The sequence below is a fragment of the Saimiri boliviensis genome, chromosome 8 (assembly GCF_048565385.1).
Source record: "Saimiri boliviensis isolate mSaiBol1 chromosome 8, mSaiBol1.pri, whole genome shotgun sequence".
In the NCBI taxonomy this organism is placed as follows: Eukaryota; Metazoa; Chordata; class Mammalia; order Primates; family Cebidae; genus Saimiri; species Saimiri boliviensis.
Genome location: NC_133456.1, coordinates 14,426,570 through 14,452,469, shown reverse-complemented (window position 1 = coordinate 14,452,469; position 25,900 = coordinate 14,426,570). Strand labels below are relative to the sequence as shown.

General features: G+C 42.6%; 1 protein-coding gene across 3 annotated transcripts in view; it reads left to right on the top strand.

The window, feature by feature from the left end:
- Nucleotides 1-25,900, top strand: part of KLHL18 (kelch like family member 18) — a 66,012-nt gene that overhangs the window by 24,442 nt on the left and 15,670 nt on the right. For 2 of the 3 annotated variants that reach the window (XM_003926283.4, XM_010337018.3), the window contains exons 2-4: nt 14,821-14,951; nt 17,963-18,103; nt 24,940-25,138. In XM_003926283.4, the coding sequence (XP_003926332.2) occupies nt 14,821-14,951; nt 17,963-18,103; nt 24,940-25,138 (471 nt within the window). The remainder of the gene's footprint in view (nt 1-14,820; nt 14,952-17,962; nt 18,104-24,939; nt 25,139-25,900) is intronic. The other variant, XM_074403964.1, reaches the window with a different exon arrangement.

Below are 25,900 nucleotides of genomic sequence, written 5' to 3'. Positions count from 1 at the left end.
GGTCTGTAGTATTATCAACTGTTTCATTCCTATATTGGTGATTTGTCTTTTCTGTCTTTGCCAATTTTATTGATATTCTCAAAGAAGCATCTTTTTGTTTCATTAGTTCACTGTTTTTTGTTTTTGTTTTCTGCTCCTTTTAATTTCCTTCCTTCTGCTTGCTTTGAGTTTATTTTTTCTCTGTTTCTAGTTCCTTGGAGAGGTAGTTTGGATTATTCACTTGAGACTTTTCTAATGTAAGCATTTAGTGCCGTAATCTCACCATTAAATATGTTGTATTTTCATTTTCGTTCATTCAATGTATTTTTTAATTTCCCTTTTTACTTTTTTGTGAGACTTCCTCTTTGACCTATAGACTATTTCGAACATGGCCTTTGATGGATTCATGGGTTTATTTTCCTAATTTACAGATATTATTTTCTATGTATGAAATATTGCGTAATGCAAATATCATAATGTAAGAGAGAAAAATTTTGACATGGTCAGATTCCTGCCCTTGGGGATTTTATATTATGTTGTGTGTAGCTTTTAATTCATTCATTTTCACCGATGAGTAATGTTCCATTCTATGAATATCAGAAATTATTCTCCTCTCAATGGTTAGTTAGGTTGGTTTTTGTTTAGTTTAGTTTTCTGCTCTTCTGAATAGTGATGTAAACATTTTATTTCATATTTTCTGGAGCCCATGCATCTAAGCTAGGAGTTAAATTGCTAGGTCATTGGCTATATGCATGTTCAACTTTTCAAGATCATGTTAGTATTGTCATTATTTTTCAAAGTGGAAATTTTATAAATTTACATACATTCCAGCAGTGTTTAAGAGCTCTTCTGTCCATCCACATCATCAGCAGCTTTGGGTATTATTGGACTTCCTAATTGGACTTCTCCTGGATGTGAAATTATATCTCATTGTGGTACAAGCATTTCCCTGATTATTACTAAGATTGATCATCTTTTCCTTTGTTTTGGACCATTCTGTTTCATTGTCTATGAAATATCTACTTTTAGGTAAGTCTTAAGCTCATTTTTTTATTATTTTTTCTTTTTCCAAATTAGGATTTGTTGCTTTATTGCAGTTCTTTATATACTCTGGATAATTATTTGTTGGTTTTATGTTTGTAAATATCTTTCCTTACTTGTAATTTGTCTTTTTATTTTATGATGTCTTGATAGATGGAAGTTCTTCCCTTTTTTTTTTTTAAGATGGAGTCTCACGGGCTGGGCGCGGTGGCTCACACCTGTAATCCCAGCACTTTGGGAGGCCGAGACGGGTGGATCACGAGGTCAAGAGATCGAGACCATCCTGGCCAACATGGTGAAACCCCGTCTCTACTAAAAATGCAAAGAATCAGCTGGGCATGGTGGCGCATGCCTGTGATCCCAGCTACTCGGGAGGCTGAGGCAGGAGAATTGCCTGAACCCAGGAGGTGGAGGTTGCGGTGAGCCAAGATCGCGCCATTGCACTCCAGCCTGGGTAACAAGAGTGAAACTCCGTCTCAAAAATAAAAAAAGAAGATGGAGACTCGCTCTGTCACCCAGGCTGGAGTACAGTGGTGAGTTCCTGGCTCAGTGCAACCTCTGCCTCCCGGATTAAAGTGATTCTCCTGCCTCAGCCTCCCTAATAGCTGGGATTACAGGTGCATGCCACCAGACCCAGCTAATTTTTTATATTTTTGGTGGAGAGGGAGTTTCACCATGTTGGCCAGGCTGGTCTCAAACTCCTGACCTCAAGTGATTGCCTTCTTCAGCCTCCCAAAGTTCGGGGATTATAGGCATAAGCCACCGCACCTGGCCTGGACAGAGTTCTTTTTTTTTTTTTTTTTTTTTTTTGAGACGGAGTTTCGCTCTTGTTACCCAGGCTGGAGTGCAATGGAGCGATCTCAGCTCACCGCAACCTCCGCCTCCTGGGTTCAGGCAATTCTCCTTCCTCAGCCTCCTGAGTAGTTGGGATTACAGGCACGCGCCACCACGCCCAGCTAATTTTTTGTATTTTTAGTAGAGACGGGGTTTCACCATGTTGACCAGGATGGTCTCGATCTCTCAACCTCGTGATCCACCCGCCTCGGCCTCCCAAAGTGCTGGGATTACAGGCTTGAGCCACCGCGCCCGGCCTGACAGAGTTCTTAATTTTACTGTAGGCAAATATTGAAGTCTTCTTTCTTAAGATTAATGCTTTTTGAAATCTTGTTTAAGAAATCCCAATCTCAAGGTCAAAAAGCCCTACCATATTTTCTTCCAAAATTTTGAAGTGTTGCTTTTAATGCTTAAGATTTTTTTTCTCTTTTTGTATTTTGTTTTAAAAATTGAGAAACATTTTTCTCTATGTGTTTCTCTATGGTCTTGCCATGTTGCCCAGGCCAGTCTCAAATTCCTGGGCTCAGGCAGTCCTCCTACCTGAGCCTCCCAAAGTGTTTGGGATTATAGGTATGAGCCACTGTACCTGGCCATTAGACTTTTTACTATCTGGAAATGATTTTGGATTGTGATGTGAAGCAGGAATTCATTTTGATTTTTTTTCTGTGTGGATAACTAGTTGTCCTAACACTATTTATTAAGTAGACTCTCTTTTCCATATTATCTGCAATGCTATTTCTGTCATTTGTCAAGTTTACATATATATGGGATGTATTTCTGACTGCTCTGATATGTTCAATTTGTCAGTTTGTTTCAGTACCACAATTTCCTAATTTCTGTTGCTTTATAATAAAGTCTTGACATCTGATAGAGCAGTTCTGCCTACCTTATTCTTTTTATTTTTTTATTTTTTTTGAGACAGAGTTTTGCTCTTGTTACCCAGGCTGGAGTGCAATGGCGCAATCTCGGCTCACCACAACCTCCGCCTCCTGGGTTCAGGCAATTCTCCTGCCTCAGCCTCCTGAGTAGCTGGGATTATAGGCACGTGCCACCATGCCCAGCTAATTTTTTTGTATTTTTAGTAGAGATGGGGTTTCACCATATTGACCACCATGATGGTCTCAATCTCTTGACCTCGTGATCCACCTGCCTCGGCCTACCAAAGTGCTGGGATTACAGGCTTGAGCCACCATGCCTGGCTACCTTATTCTTTTAATTTTTGGAGGGAATTAATTCATCTCTACTGCTTCTCCATTTTATAGATTCAGTCTTACCCACCAGCTTCATGGCCTTTATGGTTCAAATATATGCCTCAATAAAATTATGGATTACTACTTACCATGCATTTTCAGCAACCTTTGTGACTGCATTAAAGCTTAGTCTTAACCCTACTGATAGCAAGGGCATTCTGTCTATGCAGGCTGGGCACTTAACTGTTCTAATTGTTTTATTTATATTCATTGTGAGCTCCTGAAGGTAAGAACAATGGTACCAAAATGTTTTCCATCCAAGAGAAATCTATTCCGGGTGTATCTTTTGCTTTCTTTGGGAACACCTGTCTCAGATTATCCCCAACTCAGATTTTGCTCTTGAATTTACTGCTTGAATGCTGAGCCCCACCTGCCTGTGGTAGGGAACAGAATTTGTGTTGAGGAGCCTTGTCTGAGGTAGCAGAGCTGGTGAGGACCGTCTGATTCCATCCAGTATCTATGCTACACTGCCTATCCGGTGGATCTACACTCTCTTCTGCCTCCAGCCATCTCACTGCTTCTCTTCTCATTTCCTTTCTTCCTTTTTGTACCTCCCTTCTGTGTCTTCTTTGCTGATACATCTCTATGAGATGATCTTTAGATGTTGAAGTTCTTCAAGGCTGTCTTACAGCCTCTTCTCTTCACACTTCGAGTTCTTTCCCTAAGTGATCTTTTTTCTATCTTCACTGGTTATTTCCAGAAGTGTCATTTGAGCCCAGACTTAGCTCTGTATTCCAGACTCAGCCATCCACTTTCTCTGTAGTCTTTGTTTGGATGCCTACCGGGCACTCAGTGTCAGCTTGTCCAAAACTTTATGTGGTCATTTGCTCCTGACTTTTGCCTTCTCTGTTGCTCCTGATCTAAGCATATGGCACCTCCACATGCCAGATCACACCAGTAACCTGGAAGATATCTTGACACCTCTTTTCCCTCACTCCCACATCTAGTCAGTTACCAGCTCACAGCAGTTCTAAGGTCAGCTTGGAATTTCTTCCCTAGTCCAGTTCCCTGGTTTCTTGATATTTTAAAAGTAGGATGTAGAATTCTTGAGTGTCCCATCTATTTAGTCAACCTCACATCATGTCACTTTCCTTTTCATATCTGTACTTGAATTATGGAGGTCACTGATCTCAAACATTTACCAAAGGAATAGTAACCACTATACTTGATTTTAAAAACCAAGTATTGTGGAGTTACAACATATGAACATTTAAGTTACCTGTTGACTGTTAGACCCTAATCTCCCTCCCCCGGTGTAACTCCATCACTTCTTTTTTTTTTTTTTTCACTTTTTTTTCCCCTTTATTTTTTTTTGTTTGTTTTTTGTGTTTTTTTGTTTTTGTTTTTGTTTTTTAGGGGTTTTTTTGTTTGTTTTTTTCTTTTTTTTTTTTTCTTTTTCCCATCACTTCTTTTATTTACCAAACAAAGCTGTTGACAGGTGTGAAAGTTTCAGAGCCTTAATAATAAAATATAATATAGAGGCAGGTAGGAGTACTGCATCTTCAGTCTTCAGAGTGTATTATGTAGAGCCCTGCTCAGAAAGAATTCTGTATCCACTCTTTGTGGATACAGAATTTTAGTGGAAGTGGTTTAGTCTTTCTAGTTTGAATGGATCTTAGAAGCAAATTTGGGGGTGTTGATTTACCTAGGAAGTCCCATGATTGTCCCAGATTTGCTTTGTAGATGCTATACATTGCAAATAATTTCACAGTGGTAGTATGGGCATGGACACTAGATGTTTGTTGAATACACAGGAGATCTAATGTCCTGATCTAGCCTCAGCAGCTTCCATGTGTATTCATAGGTGTAGCTTTTTTTAGTGAAGAGTGTTTCGTGTATACCATAGATTCATTTCTTTCTTTCTATCCTATCTTGGACTTTAAACCTGACTCTAATACTTTAAATTTACTGTCTCACTCCATTTCATTGATAATACTTTATAAGAAGTATATTTTAGAGGTGTATATGTAGCCAAATGTGACTAAAGGTAGAGATTTATGCCAAATAGCCTTGTTTTATAACCAACCAGTTATATGTTTCTTACCAATGAATTTTTTTGAAAAAATTGTATGGCACCAGTTCACATGTCTTTGTGACCTGAGGAGTCGAGAAGGGGGGAGATTTGAGGTAATTGCAGATCAGTGGAGAAAGTGGCCTTTGCATGGGCCTGTGTAACTCTAGATATTCACTATAGGGAACCCACTTATCCTCTTATATGAGCTATAGTTTATATTACATTTATTGGTAAGAAAATAATATTTTTATGTCCCATTTGCTTTGTCCTTCCCCCACCCCCCAAGAGACTAGGTCTCATTATGTTGTCCAGGCTGGCCTCAAACTTCTAGTAACTGGAATTCAAGGCATGTGCCACCATGTCCAGTTTAGTCCTTTTTTTAAATAGATGTTTTATTTTGAGATAATTGTAGATCACATGCAGTGGTAAGGTAACTCAGTGAGATCACATGAACCTTTTAATTTTTTTTTTTTTTTAAAACAGAGACAGGGTCTCATTTTGCTGCCCAGGCTAGAGTGCAGTGGTGTGATCATAACTTCGTGTAATCTCGAAACCCCAGGCTTAAGCAATTCTCCTGCGTCAGCTGTCTGAGTAACTGGGACTACAGGTGCACACCACTACACCCAGCTAATGTATTTTATTTTATTTTTTGTAAAAACATGGTCTTGCCATATTGCCCAGACTGATCTGAAACTCCTGGACCCAGGCAATCCTCCCACTTCAGCCTCCCAAAGTGCTGGGATTACAGACGTGAACCACCATGCCCACAACATGTTTCTTTTGCCCATTTTCTCTCAGTGGTAAAATCTTGCAAAACTAGTAAGCCAGAGGAACTGAAAGTACAATATTGCAACTAGAATATTAACATTGTTATAATTCATTAATCTTAGATTTCTTCAGTTTTACTTTTATTCATTCTGTGTATATGTTTATTTATTTCTTTATTTATTGAGACGGAATCTTACTCTGCCACCCAGTCTGGAGTGGAGAGGCACGATCTCTGCTCACTGCAACCTCCACCTCCCAGGTTCAAGAAATTCTCCTGCCTCAGCCTCCTGAGTAAGCTGGAATTATAGGCACCTGCCACCACACCCAGCTAATTTTTATAAATTTAGTAGAGATGGGGTTTCACCATGTTGGCAAAACTGGTCTTGAACTCCTGACCTCAGATGATCCACTGCCTCGGCCTCCCAGTAGGAGCCACTGTGCCTGGCCGTGTATATTTAATTCTATGTAGTTGTATCACTTATATAGGTTTTTTATTTTTATATTTATTTTTATTTATTTATTTATTTTAGATGAAGTCTCACTCTGTCGCCCAAGCTGGAGTGCAGTGGCACGTTCTTGGCTTACTGCAACCTCCACCTCCCAGGTTTAGGCAATTCTCCTGCCTCAGCCTCCTGAGTAGCTGGGATTACAGGCATGTGCCTCCATGCCCGGCTAATTTTTGTGTTTTTGGTAGAAACTAGGTTTCACCATGTTGGTCAGGCTGATCTCGAGCTCCTGACTTCATGATCCACTTGCGTCGGCTTCCCAAAGTGCTGGGATTACAGGCGTGAGCCACCGCACCTGGCTGGCTTTTTATTTTTAATTTTTTTCTTAATTGACTGAGAATTCAACCTGAGAGAAGGTATGCTATTTATTAGGTCCATCTCTAATTCCACCAGTAACAACCCAAGCATAATTCCTTCTCTTTCACATAAAAGCTACTTGACTTTGGGTGAGCTACTTAACTTCCAAATCTTGGTTTTCTCATCTATAGAATGTGATTCAAAGTAACTGCCTACTGCAGAGGGTTGCTGTGAGGACTGAAATGAGAAAATGTGCAGAATGGGGACTTGTCATAGTCCATGGCATATAAAGGAGCTCAATAAATGATCTTCTCATTTTTTAAGAAAGTGATATTTTATTTTTAAATTTTTGAGACATTGTTTTGCTCTTTTGCCCAGGCTGGATGGAGTACAGTGACAATCATAGCTCACTGCAACCTTAAACTCCTGGACTCAAACCATCTTCCCAAGCATGCACCACCATGCCTGGCTAGTTTTTTGTAGAGATGGGGTCTTGCAGTGTTGCCCAGGCTTGTCTTGAAAACTCCCTGCCTCAAGAAACCTTCCCACCTTAGCAGCCCAAAGAGCTGGGATTACAGACATAAGCCATTGTGCCCAGCAAAAAAATGTGACATGTAAAAACTGAGATTACAAATGAGAGTATTTGAGTTTTTAAAGTCTTTTCACCAAAGTGTGGTATCATAGGATTATAGAATTGGAAGGTCTCTGAGTAGTCACTTAATAGTTTTAAAACCAGTCCAGGACTCCCCTAAGTGTTCTTGGCTATTCTTTTTTTTTTTTTTTTTTTTTAATTAAAAAAATTATTTTTAGCTGCTCAAGTATTTCTAACTTAGCTATTATTCTTTATGATAAACTAAAATCTGCCTTCCTGTAATTTTCTAGATCTGCCCTAATCCATGTGATAGCCCTTCTAGGATTTGAGGACAACCATCATGTTCCTCCTAAATTATCTTTTCCAGGCTATCATTTAGTTATTCCTTATAAGATGTACCTTTCAGACTCTTGCCCATCTTGGTCTTCCTCATCTAGACAAGGTCCAATTTGTTGTTCTCCTTAGCTGAATATAGAACTCAAATGTAATCTGGCTAGCATATCCCGAGATAGGTCTATCTTCTCTATAGCTGATTTGTTCTTTTTTTTTGAAACCAGGTCACTCTGTTGGTGCACATACAGCTTGTCCTTTTGTCTTCTATTTATTTTCTAGATGGAAAATAAATGCACAGCAGTTAAACACAGCCAGTTGAACACACACTTAACTTTCATTCCCTTCAGTAACCCCATTAAAATAATAAGAGGGGAAAGACGTATCAGCAAATGAGAAATCAATGGAATATTAAAGCCAGAGAGCATGTGTGGAAGACTTAGTGGGCCAGAGGAACTGAAAGTGCCTCCCAAGGGGAGAAACCGAGAAGGAAGAGGATTTGTAGTGTAGAACCCTGGAGTGTCTCCAGAATTGGAGACACTAAATACTGAAAACAGGAAGAGTACTTGAAAGTCTGTACAAAAGGCAGTTAGATGCCTGTACCCCTCCCCCACTTTCTCAGGAGATAGGAAGTTTAGTCTTAGATACTGAACCAGAGGCTCCAAATCAGGCATATCAAGCGTAGGAAAAGGGATGCAATATGGAGCAAAACTGAAAATAAGAGCTTTAAGATAGAATTTTCAGTAGTGCGTGGTAGAACCATCCCCCTCTCACACCCACTATCCAGAATAATTGTAGGCAAATGTTTCTTTAAAGCAAGACATTGGAAGATCCTGCTCTGATAAAATTAACCCCAAAGAAAAAGCCCTAAAGATACTGACTGCTTAATAGGGGTCCTCAACTAAATGGCAGATTCTTGCCTGATCACCCCAGTGCGAAGCCCACAAATCCACAAGCCTAACCCCTACCCACAGAGCCTTCAGACAGCTTTGAAACAACTTTAAAAGTATGGGGCTGAGCGCAGTGGCTCCTGCCTGTAATCCCAGCACTTTGGGAGGCCCAGACGGGTGAATCATGAGGTCAGGAGTTTGAGACCAGCCTGGCCAATGTGGTGAAACCCCATCTGTACTAAAAATACAAAAATTAGCTGAGTGTGGTAGCACATGCCTGTAGTCCCAGCTACTTGGGAGGTTGAGGCAGAAGAATCGCTTGAACCTAGGAGACAGAGATTGCAATGAGCTGAGATGCACCACCGCCCTCAAGCCGGGTGACAGAGTGAGACTCCGTATGAAAAAAAGAAAAAAAAAAAAAAAGTATGAACAGATAGCTAAGTGTCACTAGACATTTAAAGAAAACCTCTAACATAGAAGACAGAGATCAAAACAAATGGAAGAGAAAATATCTCAGGATTAACTATATAATATCTCAGGAGAGATTCAAGAAAATATTGCATTCATGAAAGATGAACAGGGTTCTTTTAAAAAGAAAGCTTTTGGCCGGGTACGGTGGCTCACGCCTGTAATCCCAGCACTTTGGGAGGCTGAGGCGGGTGGATCACGAGGTGAAGAGATCGAGACCATCCTTGGTCAACATGGTGAAACCTCGTCTCTACTAAAAATACAAAACATTAGCTGGGCATGGTGGCGCGTGCCTGTAATCCCAGCTACTCAGGAGGCTGAGGCAGGAGAATTGCCTGAACCCAGGAGGCGGAGGTTGCGGTGAGCCGAGATCGCGCCATTGCACTCCAACCTGGGTAACAAGAGCGAAACTCCATCTCAAAAATAAATAAATAAAATAAAATAAAAAGAAAGCTTTTGAAAATAAGATCTTTAGGAAATTAAAAATATTATAGTCAATGTAAAAACCTACAACACAGTAAGATTTTAAGATAGGGTTGAAGAAGTTTCCTCACTGATAGACCAAATGAAAGAGATGGAAAATAGGGAAGAATAATAAGAAAATTAGAGGATTATTCCAAGAAATCTAACATCTGACTAATAGAAATTTCTGAGGAGAAAAAAATTACAATAGGAGGGAGAAAATTATCAAAGAAATGGTGTGAAGAGATTTTTCCAGAACTGAAGTAATATCTGTAGATTGATACAGCACAATAAAAAAAACCAATACCAAGATACAACACTGAAATTTTAGAACTGCAAGAATAAAGAGAGAAGCCTAAAAGCTTCTTTTTATTTATTTATTTTTTTTGAGACAGAGTTTCACTCTTGTTACCCAGGCTGTAGTGCAATGGCACGATCTTGGCTCACCACAACCTCTGCTTCCTGGGTTCAGGCAATTCTCCTGCCTCAACTTCCTGAGTAGCTGGGATTACAGGCACACGCCACCATGCCCAGCTAATGTTTTGTATTTTTAGTAGAGACGGGGTTTCACCATGTTGACCAGGATGGTCTCGATCTCTTGACCTCGTGATGTGCCTGCCTCGGCCTCCCAAAGTGCTGGGATTACAGGCTTGAGCCACCGCACCCGGCCTAGGCCTAAAAGCTTCTAAGAGAGCACAGTTGCATACTTAGAGTTAGGATTCAAAATAGCATTTGATTTCTCAAAAACAACAAAATAGGCTAGATGTGGTGACTCATACCTGTAATCCCAGCACTTTGGGAGGCTGAGGTGGGAGGATCGCTTGAGGCCAGGAGTTCAAGAACAGCTTGAGCAACAAAGCAGGACTACATTTAAAAATATATACAGATATGTATTTTTAATGTAGTTTGTAAAAATACACATATATATGTATTTTTAAATGTAGCCAGGTGCATACTAGCATGCCTGTAGTCTCAACTACTCAGAAGTCTGAGGCAGGAGGATTGCTTAAGCTCAGGAGTTCAAGTCCAGCCCGGGAAACAGAGTAAGACCCCATCTCTAAAAACAAAGAACTAGAAGACAATGAAGCAATACTTTCAAAATTTTGACAGGAAAAAAAACTCTGAATTTTTTAACCAGCTAAATTATTATCCAAGCTTGAGGGTAGTAAAGACATTTTTAGACATTGTACATAGACCCTTCTTATGAAGCTCTTCTAGAAGATAACTTTTTTTTTTTTTTTTTCCTGAGATGGAATTTTGCTCTGTCACCCAGGTTGGAATGCAGTGGTGTGGCATTACACCCACTGAGTAGCTGGGATTACAGGCACCCATCACCATGCCCAGGGTTTCACCATGTTGGCCAGGCTGGTCTGGAACTCCTGACCTTAGGTGATCCACCCGCCTTGGCCTCCCAAAGTACTGGGATTACAGGCATGACCCACCCCACCCAGCCTAGAAGACATATTCTACCAGAACAAGTGAATAAATAAGAAAGAGGACTAAGTGGGAGGACATGGCATTGTCAATACAGATGAGGGAAACATAATTCTCAGGAAGAGTTCCAGTAGATAGTGTCTCAAGAAACAGACAACTTAAACAATTGGTAGAGTACCTGACTGAATATATTAACAGGAGTTTACACTCCAGGGAAAAGAAAAATTATACAAAAGGGAAATATACTCATAGTATACAACATGGCTTGGTTATAAATAATATTTACATTGACTTAATGCAACTCTTAATTTAACCAAAATTTGACCTAATTATATTGGAAAGATAGGGAGTATATGGGGTAGTACATGAAGAAGGGTATCAGGACAAGTTCCTAATCTTCCGTAATAGGAATTAGATTACTAATATAATAGTTATCTTTTGCCACATAACAAACTACTCCAAAATTTAGTGACTTTTTTGTTTTTGCATCTCCAGCCCAGGCTGGAGTGCAGTAAAACAATCTTGGCTTACTGCAGCCTCTGCCTCCAAGGTTCAAGCGACAATTCTGCCTCAGGGACCCAAGTAGCTGGAATTACAGGTATGTGCCACCATGCCCAGCTAATTTTTGTATTGTAGAGACATGGTTTCACCATGTTGCCCAGCTGCTGTCAAACTCCTGATCCACCCTCAAGTGATACACCTGCCTCGGCCTCCCAAAGTGCTGGGATTACAGGCGTGAGCCACCCTGTGCCTGGCCCAAAATTCAGTGACTTAAAGCAGGTATTTATTATCTCACAGTTTCTGAGGGCCAGGAGGTCAGAGTCAGCTTAGACATTTCTTACAAAGTTGCAGTCATCTGAAGGCTTGACTGGAGCTGGCTGGAGGATGCTCTTCCAAGCTCACTCAGGTAGCCATAGAAGGCTTGAGTCCTCTTCGTATGGGCCTCTCTTAAGGATATGTTATTTAGCTTCTCTTACAGCAAGTGATCCAGGAGAAGAGGCTAAGAGGAATTTCAGTGCTTTTTATGATGTAGCTTTGAATGTGACATACCATCATCACTTCTGCTATATTCTGTTGGTCACATAGACCAACCCGGACATATTGTGGGAGGGGACTGCACAAGGGTGTGAATACCAAGAGTCAGCATTTACTGGCGGCTACTTTGAGGTTGGCTACCACAGGGAATAACTAAAAGTAAAAAGTCAACAAGTAATAAGTAGGCATATTATTTAGAAAGATGGTGAAAAGTCCTAGAAGCAAGAGGTTGCCCCTGGGAGTAAGAATCAGAGGCAAGGAATTAAGAAATCAATGCTATTTGTTGTTGTTTAACAAACCTTCTAGAACAACTTTAAGAAATATGAGTAGGGGCCAGGCACAGTGGCTCACTCCTATAATCCCAGCACTTTGGGAGGCCAAGGCAGGTGGATCACTTCAGGTCAGGAGTTCAAGATCAGCCTGGCCAACGTGGTGAAACCCCATCTCTACTAAAAATAAAAAATTTTAGCCAGGTGTGTTGGTGGGCACCTGTAATTCCAGCTACCTGGGAGGCTAAGGCAGGAGAATTGCTTGAACCCAGGAGTCAGAGGTTGCAGTGAGCCAAGATCATGCCACTGCACTCTAGCCTGAGCAACAGAGGGAGGCTCTGTCTCAAAAAAAAGAAAAAGAAATATGAATTGGGTGTAGTGGCTCACACCTGTAATCCCAGAGCTTGGAGAGGATGAGGTGGGAGGATCATTTGAGGCCAGGAATTTGAGACCATCCTGGCAACATAGCAGACTCTACCAAAAAAAAAAAAAAAAATTGAGACCAGGCGCAGTGGCTCATGCCTATAATCTCAGCACTTTGGGAGGCCGAGGCGGGTAGATCATGAGGTCAGGAGTTTGAGACCAGCCTGACCAACATGGTAAAACCCCATCTTTACTAACACTACAAAAACTGGGCATGGTGGCGTGTACCTGAATCTCAGCTACTCAGGAGGCTGAGGCAGGAGAATCGCTTGAACCCAGGAGGTGGAGTTTACAGTGAGCCGAGATTGCATCATTGTACTCCAACCTGGGCGACAGATGGAAACTCCATCTCAAAAGAAAAAGAAAAGAAAAGAAAAGAAAAGAAAAATTAGCCAGATGTGGTAGCACATGCTTGTAGTCCCAGCTACTTGGGAGGCTGAGGTGGAAGGATCACTTGAGCCCAGGAGGTTGAGGCTGCAGTGTGCCATTATTGTACCACTGCTTCCAGCCTGGGGGACAGAGCAAGATTCTGTCTCCCCAACCCCCAAAAAAGGAGTCCGGGGGCGGTGGTGGGCAGAGAGGCTCACTCCTGACTCCTATAATCCTAGCACTTTGGGTGAGGCTTAGGAGAGAGGATAGCTTGAGCCTAGGAGTTCAAAATCAGCTTGGGAAGGACTCAGTGGCTCATTCCTATAATCCCAGCACTTTGGAAGGCCAAGGTGGGAGGATCACTTGAGGTCAAGCGTTCAAGAACAGCCTGGGCAACATGCCAAAACCCCATCTCTACAAAAAAATACAAAAAAAATTTAGCTGAACTCGGTGGCATGCATCTGGAGTCCCAGCTATTTGGAGAGCTGAGGTGGGAGGATCACCTTGACCCAAGGAGGCTGAAGATCATTGCCGTGAGCCATGATCATGCTACTGCTCTCCAGCCTGGGTGGCAGGGTGAGACTCTGTCTCCCCTAAATTCCCCACAAACCAGGCTGGGCAACATAGCAAGACACTGTCTCTACAAATAATAATTTTTTAAAAATTAGCTTGGTGTGGTGGTGCACACCTGCAGTCCTAGCTATTTGGGAGGCTGAGATAGGAGGGTTGCTTGAGCCAGAGCGGTCAAGGGTGCAGTGAGCCATGATTGTGCCACTGTACTCCAGCCAGGGTGAGGGTGTGAGATCCAATCTCGAAAAAAGTAAAATTTTAAAAAAGTATACATGTATTAGTGTGATTTTTTTAAATTATAAAAGCCCCCAAAACATGCAGCCATTTAATGTCCCCAACATAGTAGAGCAGTACCTAGATTACATGATGAATTCTATGAAGAATTTGAATCTGATATAGATCCCTTGGCATTTGAAAGATTGTGTGTATGATTTGAAGGGCTATTTACAAATAATAAACCTGAAGCTCAGTGAAAGAGGGCATAGTGACAGGGATATGAGCTAGAATCCTTGGATAAACATTACACAAAGAGATAAGCATCACATAGTGAGATTCTCTGGCTTTTTACTAACATAGAACCTGATAAAAAGGAAAAAAAGGACTGTTTTCCTCTTCCTGGAGAACAGAAAGTTCTTATGTGGAAATGTTTATATAGCTTGGAGCTATAAATGGCTTCTTGAAGGGAATAGGCTTTGGCAGATAGTTGGAAACACTTTATAGAATTCCTCAGGCTAAGGGCCTGTCAGTGAGGATTTGATACTCATTGGAGGAAGAGCTGGCCTCTGTCCCTGCCAGCCATGCAGAGCAGCCAGTCCACAACACCAATGTATCTCCTCACACCCTCCTGTCACTACATATTTACTTTTGTTGAGGAACATACTGTTAGGAGCACCAGCGATCTTGACAGTTTGCCTAGTCCATCTGCCTTCCCATAAACTGGAGTTGGGATAAAGTGTTAGAGGAATCAGGTATTCAAGTTGGTGGAGTAGCTGAAGGGGGTGCATTGGAGATTACCATATAAGTAAAAACTATTACATGAAACATTCAGGCTTAAATTTTTAAACTATTTTAACACTTCATTAAAATGTATTGTTTACATTCTTCTACTGTAACCAAGTATATTGAATTTAAAATACTTCAGGGTCTCTATGCTTAGCCTTGGCCTCCATGCCCTGGGCTGCCTTCAGCGTCATTGCAATGGGCAGTGGGGTATGCTGTGGAGGGGGGCAGGTTTGGTTTTTATATTTGCATTTCTCAGTATCTGTCTTTGTGTTTTACTTTGCCCACAGATTGGGGATCACAAATTCAGTGCTCACCGGATCGTCTTAGCAGCCTCGATCCCGTATTTCCATGCTATGTTTACAAATGACATGATGGAGTGCAAGCAGGATGAGATTGTAATGCAGGGAATGGACCCAAGGTACTGAATCCCACCATTAGGTTTCACGGGCTGCTTTCCAGGTGCAGTTTCAGGCTGTGCACGGTTCCACTGAGGACCTGCAGCAGGACAGTGTCTAATAGCCTAGCTCCACACAAATAGTAAGTGATTAATAACCTCAGCCAATGCCGTGAGATGGGGTTAAAATGAAGGGAGTTTTGGCTGGCTTCAGTAGCTCACACCTGTAATCCCAGCACTTTGGGAGGCCAAGGCAGGCAGATCACAAGGTCAGGAGTGGCCAGCATGGCGAAACCCTGTCTCTACTAAAAGTACAAAAATTAGCCGGGCATGGTAGCAGGCGCCTTTAATTCCAGCTACTTGAGAGGCTGAGGCAGGAGAATCACTTGAATCCAGGAGGTAGAGGTTGCAGTGAGCCGTGATCGTGCCATTGCACTCTAGCCTGCGGGACAAGAACAAGACTCCATCTCAAAAAAAAAAAATGAAGGGAGTTTTAATGCTGTTTTTACCCTACTATAAGAGAAATAAATTTAATAGGATCTAGATTACATGGTTTTTTTTTTTTTTAAACTGGAGCTGGGTTTAAGGGTGGTGGAGTATTATTCTCTGCACTTTTCTGGCTAGTCATTTTAGGTGACAAAATAGTTCTTCAAATAAGTGTCTTCATTCACGTCCCTTCTCATCAGTCTAGAACTGTGTTGTTCACTGAAGCTTTCTGCAGTGATGGGAATGTTCTTTTTATTTGTACTGCCCAAAATGGTAGCCACTAGCCACAGATGACTATTAAGCACATGAGATATGACTAGTGGGACTGAAGAATTGAATTTTAAATTTTGTTTAATTTTCATCAGTTTAATTTTCAATAGTTACATGTGGCTAATGGCTACTATATTGGACAACACAGATCTAGAAGATGGTAGCTATTTGGGTTATTTCATGGTTCAGAAAATTGAAGCTCAAGGAGATCAAGCCCAAAGTTATCCCATTAGCTGGTAGTCAGTTATTTCCCATCCTCTTAATCTGACAGTGGTGACAACTAGGGAGAAAAGAGCTAGGAGACTGTGTGTTACCCTCTGGATAACTGAAGGTAATCTGCCCCAATACCGGAAGAGGATTTATATACCCATGGCAAGGTAGAAATCTCAGATCAGGCTGTGTGAGGTGGCTCACACCTGAAATCCCAACAATTTGGGAGGTCAAGGTGGGAAGATTGCTTGAGGCCAGGAGTTCAAGACCAGCCTGGACAACATAGACCACATCTGTATATTTAAAAAAAAATTTTTTTTTTAAATTAGCAGGTGTGGTGGTGCACACCTGTAGTCTCAGCTACTTAGAAAGCTGAGGTGGGAGGTGAGCCCAGGAGGTCAAGGCTGCAGTGAGCTGTGATCATACCACTTTACACTCCAGCCTGGGCAACAGAGTGAGACCTTGACTCTTAAAAAAGAAAGAAAGAAATCTTAGGCCAGTTACTTATGAGGAAAGACATAGAAGTAAGTGTCAAAGGGCCGTTGCGCACTCCTCTTCCCTGAGGTGTGGGTCTGAAGGAGCATGCTCATCCCATGAATAGTCTAGGTGCTTCATTTAACAGAAATTGCCTGCACGTCCCTGATGAGCACAGCTCTATCATCTATCTGAGTTATAGCAGTGAGAAAACAGCACCTCCCCTCCTTCTGCCAACTTTCTTTTTTCTGAGCCAGAGTCTCACTCTGGTGCCCAGGCTGGAGTACATTGGTACAGTGGGCTCACTGCAGCCTCCACCTCCTAGGTTCAAATGATTCTCCTGCCTCAGTCTTCCATGAATAGCTGAGATTACAGGCACCCACAACCTTTTTTTTTTTTTTTTTGGATACAGAGTCTCACTCTGTCACCCAGGCTGAAGTGCAAATGGCATGGTCTCTGTTCACTGCCACCTCCACCTCCTGGGTTCAGGTGATTCTCCTGCCTCAACCTCTGAAGCAGCTGGGACTACAGGTGTGTGCCACCATGCCAGGCTAATTTTTGTATTTTTAGTAGAGACGGGGTTTCGCTGTGTTGGCCAGGCTGATCTCAAACTCCTGACCTCAGGTGATCTGCCTGCCTCGGCCTCCCAAAGTGCTGGGATTACAGGTGTAAGCCACAATGCCCGGCCTCTACCAGCTTTCTAGTAGTGATTTGGCAGTCACCAAATACATGCATGGTATGGCTAAGAGTGAAAGTGATAAAAGTGAAGCAGAGTAAAGGCTAGTGAAGGATAGTGGGGTCTGTGCTATTTTGGGATGATCAAGGAAGGCCCCTGTCATGGGGTGGCATTTGAGCTGAGACATCTTAATTGAAGTGAGGTAGTGAGCCATCTGGTGGAAGAGCCCTCCAAATGGAGCAGTCATTGCAAAGGTCTCAAGTAAGAGTACGTTCAGAATGTTGGGAGTCCAGTGAGGAAGGGAGAAACTGGAGGTGATAAGGATAGACAGATGGAGAGGGACCACAGCACATACAGCCCTATAGATGCAATTTGGATTTCATTTTCAGCATGAATTGAAAGCAGAATAAATGTTAGAAATATCATTCTAGAAATTTACCCCAAAGGAATAATTTAGAAACGTTCTAACAGCAAGATGGTAATGGCTATTATGCTTACCAATAAAGGAAATAAATGATAGCATATTTGCATAATATTATATAGCAGCCACTAAAAACAATAAACATGAAGACAGTGTAGCAACATAGGAAAGGGGTGGATAAGTATTTTATGATTATTTGGATATAATTCATGCACGTAGGCGATCAGGGATTGAAACTGAATATAGAAGAATGGCTGCTCTTGACTTTTTCAGTAGTGCAACTGTGGGGTGATTGTGTTCTCTTTTTTAGAATTTTCTATAGGGCAATGAAGACAACTTGGTAGATGAGTTTTGGGCTGTGGTGAAGTAGTTACTCCATTAGATAGATTCTCAAAGAGAGCATGAGCTAAATAATGTCAGTTCAGTTAGGACCTGAGTCTTCCGTGGACCAAGACTCATCTCTGAAGAGCATCTCACAGCTTTCCCTCTTTCCTCTAGTGCCCTGGAGGCTCTAATCAACTTTGCCTACAACGGCAACCTTGCCATTGACCAGCAAAATGTCCAGTCATTGCTGATGGGGGCAAGCTTCCTGCAGCTGCAGAGCATCAAAGACGCCTGCTGCACATTCCTCCGAGAACGGTGAGGTGATGCAGTGGGCCTGGCGAAGAACATGATTTCATTTTTGGAATGTTCCACCAGTTTCCTGAGTTCTTGAGGCCATATATAGGTTTATGAAGGGAGTGAGCTGGAAAAGTTACTCTGCAGAGCTTACATTTCTTGAAATCAGTATGTAGCAGTGCCCACTTCTTTGAGATGAACTCTTTCAGAACATGATTTACATAGTCCAGCTTTCTTTCCCTTGGCTTGACATGTACATCTTCTCTTCCTCCCCCTCCAATCTGACCAGCCACTAATTGAGCTGATTTCTCACCAAAATGATTTGTGCAGTGCACCCCAACTGTGTATTACAGGCACCTGCCACCATGCCTGGCTAAACAAAGATAGCCATCTCCGTCTTTGTTTAGATACTTTATTTACCCTCTTTGAATTTCTTTTTTTTTTCTTTTTTTTGAGACAGTATCTTGCTGGATCTTGCTCTGTCACCTAGGCTGGAGTGCAGTGGTGTGATCTCGCCTCACTGCAACCTCCACCTCCCATGTTCCAGCAATCCTCCCACCTCAGCCTCCTGAGTAGCTGGAACTATAAGCACGTGCCATCACACCTGGCTAATTTTTGTTATTATTATTTTTTTTTGTAGAGATGGGATTTTGCCATATTGCCCAGGCTGGTCTCAAACTTCTGGGCTCAAGCAGTCTGCTACCATGGCCTCCCATAGTGCTGGGATTCCAGGTGTGAGCCACTGCTCCCAGCCTTCTTTGAATTTCTTGACCTTCCTTTTCATAGTTCAGTTCTTTGAAAGCCTACCCAAATTTCACTTCCTAGAATTCACTATCCCCCTTAGTCCACTGGGAACTATCATTGTTTGCACTTTTATGGTCGATACCATAGATTATACTCCCACCTATTTCTAGTGCTTGGCAGTGGGCCTTGTGGGTCAGGTCCCATGACCACCTGACTGAGCAGATAAGAAGGCTCTTCCTTCCCTTCAAGAGACAGAGCTTTTAGTCCTAAGGTAAACACCTTTTAACCACCAGAGGCCTAGGGATGAGAGTTAATGCTGGGCCACACACAGGCAGGAGGAACCCAAATAGCAGCCCTGTGTCTGTGGTGCTGTCGCACACCCAGCCTTCACCTGAGCCTACTCCAATCACTAGGTAGCTGGCCTGTTAGCATATCTCCTGACTCAGATCTGCCCTCCTGAATCTCATTCCTGCCGTGAAGCTGACCTTCCCTCCCCCATTCTTACTCCACCTATCCAGTTCACTTAGCAGCTTGGGGACCCTACCCTGCTGTCTGTCCGTATCCTGCCCACACGGTGCTTGTGGTCATCACACTGAGTACTGCTGTGTGCGTAACTAGTCAAATAACCATGGTAATGATGCTGAAGGTTTAGTGGGGGCTCATCTGCTGGGCACAGGGTAAAGGGTTTCATTTGAGGTAGATGGTACTCTTTGCAGTTTTATAAAGACCTTGTAATAAGAGTAATGCTGCAGAGCCAAGCTTGTCCCTGCCCTGGGATGCCTTTTGAGGCAGGCCAGAGAGTGTATATGGAGATGTGAGGGGTATACACTGTTTTTCCTGCTCATTTGTGAGCTTTTTTTTTTTGTCCTTTTTTTTTTTTTTTCCCCTTTTTGTGGAGAACGGGGTCTCACTATATTGCGCAGGCAAGTCTCGAACTCCTGGGCTCACGGTATCTTCCCACCCGGCCATTTGTGAGCTTCTTAGTTGGACTTAGTTCACCTCTTTATTCCCACAGAACTTGGAAAATTACTTACTTTTTTTTTTTTTTTTTTCCCTGTAATATAGAGCCCCAGGCTTGAAGGTCTTGGGCTTCACCACTGTTGAAATGGCTTTGTATGGCTAAGTAGGATTAATCCTGAAAGGATTAAGTTGGCAATCCTTGAATCTTCACCAAGGGATAACAGCTCCACCTAGGGGCTTTTGAGGTTGTCACTGTCAACACTGGATCCAGGATCCCTTGTAAAGTACTGTCATCTAAGAGTTGCTTAGAAAAGTGGTTTTTAGGACAGATCAGGTGGTTCATGCTGTAATATCAGCATTTTGGGAGGCCAAGGCAGGAAGATTACTTGAGGGTAGGAGTTCAAGACTAGCCTGTATGACAGAGCAAGACCCTGTCTCCACAAAAAAAAAAAAAAAAAAAAAAATTTAATTAGCCGAGTGCAGTGGCTCACGCTTATAGTCCCAGCTACTGGAGGGGCGAAGAGGAGAGAATCACTTGAGTTGGGACTTCAAGGCTGCAGTGAGTTATAATCACCTTACTCCAGGTTGGGTGACCAAGCAAGACCTTGTCTCTAAAAACTAAAAAGAAAAAAGAAAAGTCATTTTTAGACCAGTGCAATTTTTTCATGTACCAATAACATTTTAGGAATAAGTACTTACACATAAACCTGATGTTTTGAGTCTATCCTTGACATTTTTTCATTTAGCCCTTCAGGACCCGTTCTGAGACCTAACCCTGTACCTCATTCCTATTTCCTGCCACAGACTCCAGAGCCATGGCCTGCTTTCTGTTTTCTCTCCGGTAGTTTCTATTATTGCCTCTGTTCCTTGGAGTGATTCTCCCTGAGCCTGGCTACAGAACGTGGTGATGTCTGCCAGTTCCCCATTTCCTATGTGCCCTTGAGGGTGCATCATTTTCAAGATTTGATTGCCAGTGACTTGAGGAAAACCATTCTTAGCAACGGTGGAAAAGATATGTGACAGCACAGAGAAGCTGCAATGCCATCAGAGTTCTTAAAGCCACAGTTCCTGAGGCTGCTTAGCCTATTACATCTTCAGCTTGCTGCTTTTTTTTCCTGAGGCTGGGGTTGACTTTTTCTTGGGGCCCCATTTCTAGCCTTCAAATGTATGGGCCTCATTGTTTTTAGGCCAAGCACTGGAGTGGTGTATTTTCTTTCTTTCTTTCTTTCTTTCTTTCTTTTTTTTTGAGACAGAGTCTCACTCTGTTTCCAGGCTGGAGTACAGTGGTGCAATCTCGGCTCACTGCAACCTCCATCTCTCAGCTTCCAGCAATTCTCCTGCCTCAGCCTCCTGAGTAGCTGGGAATACAGGCACACACCACCATGCACAGCTGATTTTTTATATTTTAGTAGAGATGGGGTTTCACCACGTTCGCCAGGATGGTCTTGATCTCCTGACCTCGTGATGCACCCTCCTCGGCCTCCCAAAGTGCTTGGATTATAGGGATGAGCCACTGTGCCCGGCCTCTTTTTTTTTTTTTTTTTTTTTTTTTTTTTTTTTTAAATAGAGTCTCTCTCTGTCGCCCAGGCTGGAGTGCAGTGGCGTGATGTCAGATCACTGCAACCTTCACCTCCCGGCTCAAGCATTCTCCTGCCTCAGCCTTTGGAGTAGCTGGGATCACAGGTGCTGGCCACCACGCCCGGCTAATTTTTGTATTTCTAGTAGAGATGGGGTTTCACCATGTTGGCCAGGCTGGTCTCAAACTCCTGACCTCTAGTAATCCAACTGCCTCAGCCTCCCAAAGTGCTGGGATTACAGACGTGAACCACCGTGTCCAGCCTCAGAGCTGTGTGTTTTCTGAAATTATCTCAGAGGTAGATCAGGACATCAAATGCGTCAATGAACCATATCAGTAATCTGTTTAATTCAAGTCACTGCTTCCTGCCTCTGATAAAGCATTATGTCTTTTGCTGCCTTCTTGCTTCCAAAGTCAGTCTGTGTTAGCAAGGAAGAAGGTGGTGATATGGCTAATGAAAGATGTGGGTCTCCATCTCCCCTGTAGATTTATTTTCCCTCCTATCTTCCTCCTCCTCCTGAATGGGCCCCTTTCCTGTGTGGCAGCTCTCCTTCCATTTCCCCTAGTAATTGCCTCACAAACAGTCTCCCCACATCCCATCCTCTTGGATGTGAAAGTCCAGTTCAGTTAAGAAGGTATGTTTTGACCGGTTGTGGTGGCTCACACTTGTAATCTTAGCACTTTGGGAGGCTGAGGCAGGCGGATCACCTAAGGTCAGGAGTTCAAGACCAGCCTACCAACATGGTGAAACCGTGTCTCTACTAAAAATACAAAAATTAGCTGGACGTTGTGGCATATGCCTGTAATCCCAGATGAGGCAGGAAAATTGCTTAAACCCAGGAGGCAGAGGTTGCAGTAAGCTGAGATCATGCCACTGCATTCTAGCCTGGGCAACACAGAGAGACTCTGTTCAAAAAAAAAAAAAAAAAAAAAGATGTGTTTTGTGCTCAGTATTATGCCAGGCCAATCAAAGATACCCCAAAATAAGGTACGAAAATCCTAACCTGAGAAGGAAAATTTGAAAATGAATGCCAGTGGCTATGTTGATCATTCGTTCCCAAATCCTTAGGCTTGATTTAGCTTCTGCTCCATGGCATTTTGAATCCTCTTCTCAGGTTGATATCAAGTGGTAGGAAATAGTGAAGCATGCGCTGTTGAAGCCCAGGGAAGGTTTATCTTTATATCTGCCTTATATTTGTAAAGTGCTTTAACAAATCTCATTCAATCATCATAGGTACTTTAGGACAAAAGCATTTCACAGATGACTGAGCTGACATTCTGACCTTCAACACTGTATTCCTCAGTGGCCATGAGCTTTGCCTTTGTGTTGCTGTCTGCTTATGTTTCCTTGCCCTTCTAAATTCACATCAGTTTCCAAAGCAATGGACAGAGCAAGCACAGGCTGGAATGAAATAACTATGTAGAAAAATTTTGACTAGTCATAAAGCCAGGCTCTGAGATACCTTGCCCAATCAGTCCTTGATGGGTCAGCTGCTAGGGGACAATAGTGAATATTGTTAAATAAATATAACTCTGTGCCTAAAACCTTAAATCAACATGGGGGAAAAGACAAAGCATTCTAATGAAGAAAAGCAAGCCTGGCCAATTTTTAATCTGATCAATATCATCTCTACAGAGAATTAGTCACAAAGCCAAAATAAGAAACCCCAGAGTCTGCTGCTGACATCAAGATTTTAGAATCACACTGGGCTCATTTGGAATACTCTTAAATGCAACAGTAGTAAGAAAAACAAGCTGGGCACAGTGGCTCACACCTTTATCCCAGCACTTTGGGAGGCCACAGCACGAGGGTTGCTTGAGCCTAGGAGATTGAGACCAGTCCAGGCAACACAGGGAGATGCCGTGTCTACCAAAAAAACCTTTTTTTAAATTAGCCAGATGTGGTCCCAGCTACTTGGGAGGTTGAGGTAGGACGATCACTTGAGCTCAAGAGGTCAAGGCTATCATGAGCCATGATTGCACCACTATACTCCAGCCTAGGTGATAGAACAAGACCTTGTCTCAAAAAGCAAAACAACCATGATAAGAATTAAAACAGCCACTAACTTAATACCAGGTACTATGAATCTTGGCTCAGTCCTAAGAGGTAGGTAGCTGTTGTCATCTTTTTTCAGGTGAGAAAATTACTGACACTTAGAAGAACATAACCCACCCAAGTTGCACCATGAGCATCAGGGCCAGGATTTACCCTGAGTTTCTGTATCCCTGATGAGTGCAAGTCTGTCATGGTACCGTGGATGTGTGCACAAGAGACCTGATCTCAATCTCAGCACCTCCACTTGCTTGTCAAACGACCGTGAGCACCCTTTTTTATTTCCCTGAGCCTGTTTTCCATCTATGAGCACATTACTACTTTGCAGGTTGTTCAGAAAATTCTGGAGAATGTGTATAAAAGGCCTAGCAAAATATTTGACTCATTTATGGTAAATAAATGATAGCTGCTGCTGCTGTTTCTGGGTGTCTGAACAATGAGCCCCATGGAGTCTCTTTCTATCTAAAACAAGAAAAAAATCCCAGCACTTTGAGAGGCTGAGGCAGGTGGATCACTGGAGCTCAGGAGTTTGAGACCAGCCTGGGCAACATGGTGAATCCCTGTCTCGACCACAGAAAATACAAAAATTAGCCAGGCATGGTGGCACCTGTAGTCCCAGCTACTTGGGGGGCTGAGGCAGGAGGATCACTTGAGCCCAGGAGGTCAAGGCTGATGCAAGCCATGTTCATGCCACTGCACTCCAGCCTGGGGGACAAAGAGAGACCCTGTCTCAAAAAATTAAACAATTTAAAAAAAAGAAAAGTGCCAGGCGCATTGGCTCACACCTGTAATCCCAACATTTTGGGAGGCTGAGGCGGGTGGATCACCTGAGGTTGGGAGTTCAAAACCAGCCTGACCAACATGGAGAAACCTCGTCTCTACTAAAAATACAAAATTAGCTGGGAATGGTGGCACAAGCCTGTAATCCCAGCTACTTGGGAGGCTGAGGCAGGAGAATCACTTGAACCTGGGAAGCAGAGGTTGTGTTGAGCTGAGATAGCGCCATTGCACTCCAGCCTGGGAAACCAGGAAAACTGTCTCAAAAAAAAAAAAAAATGAAAAAAGTATAAGTCTCCCAATGTTATTAGAGAAGCTATCTCTCCACGTTTTTTAGACTCTAATTCTGTGACTTCAGTGCCTTCCTTGTCACCAAAGTTGGGATAGTGCCCTAGACACTCAACCAGGAATGTCAGCGGTGGATTGTGGCAAGCAGGTTTTCAGTGTGTGCACTCCTGTTCTTCTCGCCTTCTGACAGTTACTTCACAGAACTACCCAGAGAGCTCATTCCACCTACTCACAGAGCACCAGGCCCAAGACACAGGGACCTTTGAGGATAATCTTAATTTTATGCCTCTAGAAGTTGAGTCCCAGAGAAGTACAGCTTGTGTCACACAGAGAGTTTCCAATAAAGCTGAGGATAAGAGTTTGTTTTCTTCCTGTGGCTCTACCCAGAACCAGCCTGAGAATGATCAAAGATAGCATCCTTTCTTGTTATAATTTTTTTTTATTTTCTTATGCCAAAAGACTTCACCCAAAAAACTGCCTGGGTGTGCGCCAGTTTGCAGAGACAATGATGTGTGCTGTGCTGTACGACGCTGCCAACAGCTTCATCCACCAGCACTTTGTGGAAGTGTCCATGTCGGAAGAGTTCCTGGCCCTGCCCTTGGAAGACGTGCTTGAGCTGATATCTCGGGATGAGCTGAATGTAAAATCTGAGGAGCAGGTATGTGAGGACAGTAGCAGTCTGTGCAGGTGTCATGAGATGCTGCTCTTTATAATCATTGTTTTTTTTTTTTACAAAATTAAGATGATATGTATGTGACTGTTGTATATTATGGGGCTTGTTTTACTGTATCGTGCATTTTTCATGAAAACCTTCTATGTGTTTTATTTATTTTTTTGAGACAGGATCTTGTTCTGTCACCTAGGCTGGAGTGCAGTAGCAAGATCATAGCTCACTGCAGCCTCATCCTCTCCCCTTATCCTCCCAGGTAGCTGCAACTACAGGCACGCACAACCACATCCAGCTAATTTTTGTATTTTTTGTAGAGACAAATGTTGCCCAGACTGGTCTCGAACTATTGTCCTCAAGAGATCGTCCCACCTTGACCTCCCCAAAGTGCTGGGATTATAGGCGTGAGCCACCACACCTGGCCTTTATACATTTTAGGGTTCTAAATAGTATTTTGTTGATTTTTATCAACCCTACTCACCTTAATTCTTGCATGGTTGGGTTATTTCCAGTATTTACTATTAGAAATAATGCTGCTGTGAACCAGAAATAGCAAGTATAGATAATTTTTTGTTGTTTTTTTAAGACCAAGTCTCACTCCATCGCCCAAGCTGGAGTGCAGTGGCAAGATCTCGGCTCACTGCAATCTCCGTCTCCCAGATTCAAGCAATTCTCCTGCCTCAACCTCCCAAGTAGCTGAGATTACAGGCATGCACCACCACGCCAGGATAATTTTTGTACTTTTAGTAGAGA